We start from the raw sequence: 11,734 nt of genomic DNA on the forward strand, positions 1-11,734 counted from the left end.
CTACGAGCGCTTTTCTCTGTTAATATTTATAAACAGTATAAAATATTTTGGTTGGGGGGGAAAAATGACCCACCAAACGACTAGTGTATGATTGTCTACCTCGACGATTGACCTTACAGTTGATGTTGTGCATGTTGTAAGCACACGATGACTCCCTAATGTTTTTACCACAAAATCCATCTCCCTTAATCTAAAAATAAATTTGTTTTCCAAGCTCTGATAATATATTGAATATTTTAATAAATTATCCAAAATAAAAAAATTGGTCGAGTCTTTTCCCTTTAGTAGCAGGGCTGATCTACTGATCCCCCATTTCACGAGGATGGAAACCCTGGCCTAGTCTGTCTTGCTGCAGTGCTTTTATACTGTGATTTTGTTCTAATCCGAGATCTGCACAAGCACTGGGAATTAAGGCGAGTATTTCAGAACTAATAAATACAATATTGCGAGTATAAAGGCGGGCAAACTTAAGTCAATGGAACAAAGCAGCTCGAGTGGGAAACCCATCGCTTGTTTGAAAAGACGAAACGCGCAGTCATTGGCTGGCACTCATGCGCATAATATATATATATATAAGCCAATCAGAAGGCCTGCAACATCGCGTCACTATGAGCTCGTGGCGGTTCAATGCTTTAAAAGCGGGTGTTTAACGTAGAGCAGTATTTCCAGCGCAAGCAGGACAGAGAGAAAGACTGCAGCAATGGCAAGAACCAAGCAGACCGCTCGTAAGTCCACCGGTGGTAAAGCCCCGAGGAAGCAGCTCGCTACTAAAGCCGCCCGTAAGAGCGCTCCGGCCACCGGCGGCGTCAAGAAGCCTCACCGTTACCGGCCCGGGACCGTGGCTCTGCGGGAGATCCGCCGCTATCAGAAGTCCACCGAGCTCCTGATCCGCAAACTGCCCTTCCAGCGGCTGGTGAGAGAAATCGCTCAGGACTTCAAGACGGACCTGCGCTTCCAGAGCTCCGCTGTCATGGCCCTGCAGGAGTCCAGCGAGGCTTATTTGGTTGGTCTGTTTGAGGACACCAACCTGTGCGCCATCCACGCCAAGAGGGTCACCATCATGCCCAAAGATATTCAGCTGGCTCGCCGCATCCGCGGAGAGCGCGCTTAAACCCGCTTCTGCTTCAACCCACAAAAGGCTCTTTTAAGAGCCACATCAATTACTCTGAACGAGGGAATTTCTAATGTAACAGAAAATAACGAATATTAAACATCAGGGTCCTACGCAGCATGGTGTTTTTTTTAAAATGAATTATCAGATCTGAATAATCAGAAGAGACCGTATATCGAGCTTCAACAACACACACCGTGTCACTGCTCAGGCAGGAAATGAAGGCGAACCATAAATGGCTTAGATCGGGTCATTATTAGACTGAAAATACATGATCTGATTATTTATATTCATTTTAAACATTGTAGGTAATTAATGTAACATTTATATTTTTTTATTTTTTTATAACTAGTTTACTATGGGAAGAATAATTTATTAAGATGACATCTTCATGTTCATTTGTAACAAATACTCAGTTTGGTTGTTTGATGCCACATATACATTTTATAAAAAAAAAAAAAAAAAAAGTGCAATGTGTACTTATTCCAAAAGACACTGGTAACACTTTAGAATAAGGTTTCATGTTAACATTATTCTTCAAAGGGACAGTTCACCTAAAATAAAAAATTCTGTCATCATTTACTCACTTTCAAGTTGTTCTGACTAAACATGTATGGATTTCTTCCTTCTGTTGAACACAAAAAAGGTTTTTTATAGAATGATGGTTACCAAACCATTTCTGGTCCCTTTGCCTTTTTTCATACTATGGAAGTATGTAATGTAATATGTATAAAAATGGTTTTGAGCCAGTTATTTATATCTTCTGCTATAGTATGTCAGTAGGAAATATCTTCTTTTTTTTTTTCTTTTTTTTTCTTTTTTTTTTTTTACATTTCCAAACATAGAGGGTTATATAGATAAGGGTGTGTGTGTGTATGTATGTATATATATATATATATATATATATATATATATATATATATATATATATACACTTTACGGTGACGCTTAGCGCCTCCTTTTCCGAGTCCTTTACCGCCTTTGCCTCTTCCAGACATGTTTCACTCTGACTACTTCGTTCGACTAACGAAAGACAACTAACAGAATCTGTCTGTGTGTTACAAGGAAGCCTTATACATTCGCTTACAGGACCTGACAGAAACCTGCGCCGTGTCACATGACACACACACAAACACACACACACACACACCTCCCCCAAAATAAATCTAGAGCACATGTGATTTAATCCCAACCCTGACCTTTGTTTCGTATAAAAAATTGTGAAATGTATTTCACAAAGATCATATATTTTATAGTAACTGGCTTATAATGAAAAGTGATTTTAAACAAACTCACCATGAAACTCACAGTGAATGAAGAAGGACACAAGACGTCGTATCACAAAGTAAAATGAATACATAACAGAGAGGCACATCTGTTATATCTTCTGTTTATGCCTGTTTGTGTTTGTACATGTATCATTTAAGTATTCTTTTCATTTCTTTCTTTCTTTTTCTCCTTTTTATAATGTGAATTTAGAAAACACAAACAATGGCGACACAGACAAAATTACTATATTAAAACTGCAATGCTAAAATGCAGGATCATGTTTGATACTCTTTCACAACTTTACTGACTGCGTACATTTGGACTCTTAATCAGTAGTGGAAAATAATCAACAAAACATCATTTCATGTCACTTTTAATATCATCTGGACTTGAGTAAAACATGGTCAAATGAGTTTTTTCTTTTTCTTTTCTTGATATATTTTGATAGATTTCATGAGTTGTATCTCCCATGATGTTGCTCTATTAAAGGACAAGTTCGGTATTTTACACTTAAAGCCCTGTTTACAGATCGTATCTGATGAAATAGAACGGTTAAGATTAAAATTTGGACACATGCTGCTGTCCCGAGAATTTTAGGTTTATTTCGCTCCCCCCCACCCCCACAATGGTTGTCTATATGCACTGGAAGATTCCGTCCTAAAAACACATTAAACTTTCGTTTACAAAGACGTGAAACTCACCGAGTGGTCAGGGGTGTTCACTGATATGTTCCATCAAAAATCGCTGAAAAAGATGCATTCCAACAGGTTTTATCGTAGTTTTTGTCCAACTCCATTGACTTAAAGGGATAGTTCACTTTGAAATTTAATTTTGGTATGTTTTAGCTTACCTCAAGGGCATCCAAGATGTAGGTGTCTTTTTTTCCGCAGTAGTTTCAATTTTGATATTTTTAGGTCAAACCGTTCTTGTCTGTCAGTCATATAATGCAGGTCGATGGTCACTTGTCTCAAACAGCATGCACAGAGTCCAAATTAAAACAATTCCCCGTCGTCCAAATTAAACAATTCCCCATCGTAAGTACACATTGATGGCCTAAGACACGAAACGAGCGGTTTGTGTGAGAAAACGAACAGTTTTTATATAGTTTTTACCTCTTGAACTCAGCCACGTCCAAGTGATCTGAGAGCGCGGGCGGGTATAGATATATACACTAGAAGTCGCCTTGGCTACTGCGAAACCGTGGCTGAGTTCAAGAGGTAAAAACGATATAAAAACTGTTCGTTTTCTCACACAAACCGCTCGTTTCGTGTCTTAGGCCATCAATGTGTACTTACGATGGGGAATTGTTTAATTTGGACGACGGGGAATTGTTTTAATTTGGACTCTGTGCATGCTGTTTGAGACAAGTGACCATCGACCTGCATTATATGACTGACAGACAAGAACGGTTTGACCTAAAAATATCAAAATTGAAACTACTGCGGAAAAAAAGACACCTACATCTTGGATGCCCTTGAGGTAAGCTAAAACATACCAAAATTTAATTTCAAAGTGAACTATCCCTTTAATAGGACGTGCTGTGAGACCGCAGCACCTTTACGGTATTACTCCGCCGCTTCTTCTTCTGCTTCTTCTGTGTATTCAATGAAATGCCCGTGGTTTGCTTGATATTGGCAAAGGTGCATTATCGCCACCAACTGGGCTGGAGTGTCTTTTATTCAAGCTCTCAACGGAAGAATCACGGGTGTGACGCGTTTGGCAAAATAGGTCCACAAAAGCGAAATAAACCTAAAATTCTCGGGACAGGAGCATGTGTCCAAATTTTAATCTTAACCGTTCTATTTCATCAGATACGATCTGTAAACAGGGCTTTAAGTGTAAAATACCGAACTTGTCCTTTAAGGTAAAAAGTATGAAATGTCTAAGGTCCTGTTTTCGCCTGGTATTAATATGCGTTTCGATCGTTCGGATGACATGGCCGACGCTAAATACAGGTGTAAACGGGGTATACAATTATTTGAGCTTGTCCATTTTCCACCACTTCCAGAGGTAAAAAAACGCATTTGACCGAATTGCTTTCCCAGTGTAAACGCTCATGTGTTCGAACAGCCACAAAAGACCATCTATTTATCATATTTTGCCAGTTATTTATATCTTTTGCTACGTGTGTCAGTGGGAAATATCAGTTTACACTTCCAAACATTCCTTTTTGCCATTAATTGTTATAGTCCAGTGAGATTTTTGTAAAACAGCCGGTATGATCTGATCTCACCATCATCAAGTCTGTGATTACACGAATAAACTGACTAAATCCAGAAGAACTGAATTCAGCTCAAGTAATTGCATGGATTTCATGCTATTGTTACAGTTGATATTTAATGTTTTCTTTATATTTCTGTCTTAAAGCATGCCTTTTCAAATATAAGGAAATGGTGGGCACTAATTCTCGAACTTTGGAGTTTTCTCTGAAAGTCTATCTCCTTTCTCTCCAGCTCACTACATCTCAACACACCATGTGTTACAGGACAGAAAACCTCCAAAACACACGGCCAACAAGCTTTTATTATTATTTATTTGCCACGATATCAAACAACTTATCTGCACAAAAATGAACTATTTTCTAATTTTTCTACTTTCAATATTAAATATTTTTTGGATGATATTTCTTTAGGATTTGCAGAAGTGCAGACAAAATTACCATGATGTGCTGACACTTTTTAAAGAAGAAAAATGGCTGTGTTTTGTACCTTTTTTATTTTATATATATATATATATATATATATATATATATATATATATATATATATATATATATATATATATATATATATATATATATATATATATATATAAAATAAAAAAGGTAAATCTCATCCACTCCAAAATGCAATGTATTCCTTAAAAAAGCTTACTCAAAAGTCTATGAATCAGTGTTCATTATATTATTTTAAAAAGAGAAAAGTCCAAAAATCTGAAAATAAATACATAAATAAATACAAATAAAAAAAATCATAAAACAAGATGGATTTGCAGAAGTACAGAAACAATTACCATGATGTGCTGACCCTTTTTAAATAATTATATTATTTAATAGAATAGATAAATAAGATTATTATTATTTTTTTTTTTCATTTTTTTTTTTCATCTACTTAAAACTCAATTAATACATTCATAAACTCATGTTTTAATGTTTGAATTTCAATTGCTGTGCTAATGCCAGTGTCAATATCTTATTGGTCATTAAATGGACATTCTAAATTAGTTATACATTATGAGCTCTAGTTGTTAATTTTAACTAAAATAGATTAGAGGTCCACCACTCCCTTTATAAGTGAGTTATGTTGAAACAACAATTTCATATTTATAAGTAAAAATTTTTACATTTAACTTGTATCTGCACACAGCTGATGATATTAAAACAGTAAAACAAAAGTTTATGACTTAAGTTTTAAATATAAATATATATATATATATATATATATATATATATATATATATATATATTTATATTTAAAACTTAAGTCATAAACTTTTGTTTTACTGTTTTAATATCATCAGCTGTGTGCAGATACAAGTTAAATGTAAAAATTTCTATGGATTTGCTATTTATATGTGTGTTTGAGTAAAATGAACATTTGATAAAATACTGACAGCATTTCTTCCCAATTTCAAGTAAGAACATGTAATTTATAGAGCATTTGTTTCCAGAAAATTAACACTGGTAAAAAACAAAAAAACATTACAAATATAGAGATTCTTTAGTTATTATTGAATAATAACCTGAGATACAACATTGAATGAGTAATTATTTCTATATGAGCAATGACTGTCCTAAAGCCAGTGACAATATCTTTATTGTTCATTAAATTTACATGCTAAATTAGTTATATAGTATGAGCTCTAGCTGTTTGAACTAAAATAGATTAGAGGGCCACCACTCCCTTTATAAGTGAATTGTTGAAACTAGTTGAAACAACAATTTAATATTTTTATTAAAATATTTAAGTTTAAGTTATCAACACAAAGGCTGTCACCAAATACACCAGCTCAAAGTGAGGCGTGCCTGACTTCATCTACCCCAAAGGCTCTTTAAAGAGCCACCCATCCTTTCAGATACAGAGCCTTTGTGTTTTATCTACAGTCTTGATCCTATGATAATTTTGCTGAATCTGCTAATATGAACACTGTCTCGGGTTTTTGAGGAGATTTATCAAACCGATTATTAGCCAGAGCAGGTTTCGTAACACTAATCCAAATCTTTTAGTCTGCCATTATTTTAAAATTATGAAAAAAAGCTATTTCTAGCTTGTTGTGTAAATGGTCTACTATCACAGCTTTTCATACTTTTGTGTAAATCTCATCCACTCCAAAATGCAATGTATTCCTTAAAAAAGCTTACTCAAAAGTCTATGAATCAGTGTTCATTATATTATTTTTAAAAAGAGAAAAGTCCAAAAATCTGAAAATAAATACATAAATAAATACAAATAAAAAAAATCATAAAACAAGATGGATTTGCAGAAGTACAGAAACAATTACCATGATGTGCTGACCCTTTTTAAATAATTATATTATTTAATAGAATAGATAAATAAGATTATTATTATTATTTTTTTTCATATTTTTTTTTCATCTACTTAAAACTCAATTAATACATTCATAAACTCATGTTTTAATGTTTGAATTTCAATTGCTGTGCTAATGCCAGTGTCAATATCTTATTGGTCATTAAATGGACATTCTAAATTAGTTATACATTATGAGCTCTAGTTGTTAATTTTAACTAAAATAGATTAGAGGTCCACCACTCCCTTTATAAGTGAGTTATGTTGAAACAACAATTTCATATTTATAAGTAATCAACTTATCAACTTAAAAATGTTCATGCTACAATGTAAGTTCATATAACTTAATGTTGTTTGTTGGTTGAAGATAATTTAATTAGAATTTGTGACAACAGTTTAATTGATTCAAACTGTTTAATTTGTTTTAGGAGTGAATTGTGTGGATTGGACAGAAAAAAAAAATCCACAATACTAAAAAAAAAAAAAAAAAAAAAACTGTGCCAAATCCATTGTGTGGATAATTCCGCTGTGAAGAAGTCTGCAGATGAGTGGAAATAATGCTAGCACTAGAGAGATTAGCAAAATACAGACCATATAATTTACAGGTTTTTGAGAGACTTTAAAATGGTACAATACAATGTTCACAAACGCAAATGACTAAGATGTACAGTGTAAGAAAATAAACTGTGAATATCATCAAAAATCAATTACTTCTGATTCTTATATCTTTTTTTGATACAAAGCATTGCTCTATAAGTTATGGTCAGTGCTTAATATGTCAATTCTGAGCTGTTGTGCATAATTATGACCATGAAGAAATGAGAAGCCAGCGGAAATGGATTTGAGGCAATGTTTATTCATTGGAACAAAATAAAGATAAACAATGTTTGCATCCACATCTTTATGCATAGACTTGCACACGTTACTTACTCACTCACTCACTCACTCACTCACTCACTCACTCACTCACTCACTCTTAATGGAAAGCCGTAACAATCTGAGTTCCTCTTTCAAGTACTTAACGCAAGTTATTTGTTTTCCAATGTATTGACTGATAGCTCTCCTGTCCTCATGTTGAGAAAAATCATGAGTAAGTGCAGAGGCATTGTGTGCGCTGTGAACATGATGCTTATTGTAGTTCTATGTGAGCAGGCATTTACTCATTTTACAAAACATAATCCTGTATTTAATCTCACTTTATTAACCAAAGTCTTTGCTGCTGACCCATAAGGATCAAATTAATCCATACTAATAAGCAAAAATGACTTTAGATAAACATAATTTTATTATTATTATTATTATTATTATTTCTAAAGTAAGAGTGTTGAACTTTCTTCTCCTGCATCCTATTCTTATGTGGCCAAGGCAATAAATAGTAAAGCAAAAGTAACATAACACATTACCTTCCATAAAAAAAATAACTAACTATGCAATGTTACTTTAAGGGAGTAACACAATATTGTAAAGCATTACTTTTAAAAGTAACTTTTCCCAACACAGCAGGTAGTGGCTTCAACGAGTCGGGTTAGTTAGTCGGGAAGGGAAAGGTAACAGAACATGTGCATTCTCAGATTTAACATCTAAATTTAATGCGCTGGACGTATAGATCATCTTGAGTTTTCTGTTAGTTCAAATGCGCTTTAAGGTGATGGAAACAGTTCTTTCGCATACTGATGGCGTGTTGTGGCCATTTGTGCATGTAAACACCATGGTATTATCCATCAAGCCCAACAAAAGATCTGACCAACATCCTTGACATCCGTATGGAATTAGGAAGTTTAAACTCTAGCCATATTCATTTTGCACATGGGCGCAGCCACCAAAGGTCTTTACGATCTACAATGCTCACAATGCTTTTGACAAACGCAATACAATTCCCCAAAAATCACACTATGAAAAAACAAAAAACATACAATCAGGTACAAATAATTAACTTTCAATATATTTTAATACTTTTCACACAGTACAAAGAATAAATATCTGAATTTGTGATTTGGGCTATAAAAAATAAATAAATAAATAAAACACTATTTTGAAGACTGACCCTTCCCAACACCCATGGACACCATTGCCATTCGACTATACATTTATAACAATAATATCTTAGTCCAAACCTAAAGTAATCTTGACAAACTATATATCATTTGAAAACTTTCAGACTCTAGTTTTCACATTTGGAGACTGATTTTCAAAAGAAATGACAAAGCAATAGATAAATAGCAATAGATTATTAATTGGTGATGTGGTGCCAAACTATAACACACTCTGATTCTTTCCGTATGTTTTTATTTTATTGAATTCTTTTATATGTGTTTTAGAGATTTAATTTAAATCAGATATTAACATTACTGCCCAAACTACTTCTAATTAGGATTACTTAATAAATATTTTGAAAAGTATGGAAATATAGGTTTCAGATCACTCATGGAAACCGAAGAGTCCTTATTGTCACCGCAGCATTCTGGATGTAATCTATAGTGAAAAAGTTTGGTGTGCACAAAAAGAAAAAGAAAGAACAAAAAAATATATATATCAACCTATAATTTGGCACTGAACTTGTTCAGATATTTAGCTTTGACTTTCTTGAAGTTTTAGAGTTTAACATTTTGTTAAAGATGTAATTTGTTGTCTGAGCCATAGGAGGAGCTGTGTTTGAAAAGCGTTTCATTGCATGAGTGTGTCCTTTTTTGCATTGGTTGAGCTGTTGTTTGGCCATAATTCTCTTTCCCTGTGACAAGTGGCTGATGTGTACAAAGAGACGAATAAAACGAAAGCTTCACTGCTGTGACACAACTACGGTCTTGGTGTCCTCCTCATAGGCCCTGTTGATACACACAATGTAGTGATATTTGGGGGAGCACACCAACAAAGAGGGTTACATCTTTGGTGCTGTGACCCGGATCGTTAGTTTCTACGTCAATGAAAGTAAGATTTCTGACAATTAAGTAGTGTGAGTAGAGTGGAAAAAAAGAGAAAGAAGCAAAAGAAAAAAAGACAAAGAAGCAAAAGAAGACAAAAAACAAAATAGAAAAAAAGAACAGTATTCCCCCTCCTTTCTTTTATCTTAAAGTGACAGTGTTAAATATATTGCTGAACTGAACTGAGTTTTGCTTAAAGGGCACCTATTATGCAAAATTCACTTTTACATGGCGTTTGAACAGTGTGTGTACACAACCACCCTATAATGATAAAATATCACCCAGTGCTTTATTTTAAATCCCCATAAATTATAAGCACTGTCGTTTCTCAGTGCTTATAACAAGCCGTTCTCAGAATCGGGGCAATGTGACATACTTTCCCTCCCACAACTGTTGACTGACACTGCAGTTTTAGCATAGACCCGCCCTGAGTGAGCTGTACACAGTCCGCCATTGTTTCGACGTCGAAGCAGGTGTAACGTTTGACAAGAATGTCTTTGAGAAATCTCAGATTTGATTGTAGGTTTTGCAAGTTCAACATATGTTATAGGTCGAGAGTTGAATGAACGAGTACTTATGTCCTTTCGATTTCTTACAGGTTGAGTTGTTGCTGCCCATAACACGCTAGCATTCTGCTAATGAACGCTGATTGGTCAGTGAAGGACTGATTACGACCAGAGATACCGCTTGATGGCATCGTGTGTGTGTGTGTGTGTGTGTGTGTATTTTCGGTGTGGTCTTTTAAAACAACAAAACAAAAACTCTTCTAGCACGTGTAGTTACCTGTGTCAGCTGTGTTGTCGATGCCTTGAGAGAAAAGAAAGTGCAGAGCGTGAAAGCACCAAAGTGACTGAAGGATTGCCGTAAAGCAGTATCTCTGGTCGTACGATGTGTATGACGTCATTGACACTTTAAAAGACTTTTTAAAGCAAATACGTGACTCTAAAAAATCAAACACCCAGCAATGTGTAATTTCTTTGCATCTCCTTTCGAATACAACATTCAAATTACTAGACAAAAAATGATATCCTGAGAAAAGTGGATTTTGAGGGGTATAGCTCCATAGACCTCCATTCATTCTGCACTCGTCCTGTGAGCGCCCTCATGTGGAGCCAGAGTGGAACTGCAACCAGTTCAGAAGCCGGAAGTTTACTGAGAGTGGAAGTTCTCCCCTTATTAGACATTCTCTGGTGAGACCGAGAGAAAGAGCAAAAGAGAGAGAGCACAGCTTAGTATTTGTTTACATTTTAGCGATTCACCGCAGTTTATTGGGAAGATATGGAGGAGGAGGAAGCAAAAGGAAAGGGGCTCTATCGGGAGAAACTAAATAACACAGCAAAGCAGCATTATTTATAGAAACTGCATGCAATCAACAACATGGACCTGTACGACCTGCCAGTTACAGAATGGACGGAAGACCCAGAAACACTTCCACCTTTCACATACCCTGACATAATGAATTACTTGGTTTATGGCATCAGTGCCTACACAATGCAAGAGTTCAGAAGTTTCAAGTCATTAGAAGCTTATGCACATTTCTGCTGTGGCTGGGTGCAAGACTTACAAACCCACAAACCCGTGAACTGCGAGAACACAATCATACTTACCAAGGTAAGGATGCACTTCACTTTTATTAAGGATTTTTTACAGTTATAATAGAATTGTAAATGGTTAAATATACTAATAATACAACTGTATTAGGTTTATTGTAAAAATGATTGCACCTAATGAGTCACAGATTAAAAGGTTAGTGTGTCTGGTGATGGGAGACATCATGGTGATGATGGGAGCTTGTAGACATGCAAATGAGATGTGATTAGGCTGAACGGATGGTAGATGGACAATTGCTGCAGGCAAAGTAAAATGGAAATGTAGCATGGAACAAAATGTATGAACTTTTGTTGTGTAAC

At 35.0% G+C, this 11,734-nt stretch overlaps 1 protein-coding gene across 1 annotated transcript; it reads left to right on the forward strand.

Moving 5' to 3' along the window:
• Positions 1–659: 659 nt before the first annotated feature.
• On the forward strand, positions 660–1,162 carry LOC309490543 (histone H3.2-like). Its single transcript, XM_082159775.1, has one exon. The coding sequence runs from the start codon at positions 701–703 to the stop codon at positions 1,109–1,111; it is 411 nt and encodes a 136-aa protein (XP_082015901.1). The 5' UTR covers positions 660–700; the 3' UTR covers positions 1,112–1,162.
• Positions 1,163–11,734: the final 10,572 nt, after the last annotated feature.

Source organism: Leuciscus leuciscus, assembly GCF_965113295.1.
Source record: "Leuciscus leuciscus genome assembly, chromosome: 25".
Lineage (NCBI taxonomy): Eukaryota > Metazoa > Chordata > Actinopteri > Cypriniformes > Leuciscidae > Leuciscus > Leuciscus leuciscus.

Coding starts and splice junctions, on each gene's coding strand:
- LOC309490543 (XM_082159775.1), top strand. CDS start 701: ATGGCAAGAACCAAGCAGACCGCTCGTAAGTCCACCGGTGGTAAAGCC.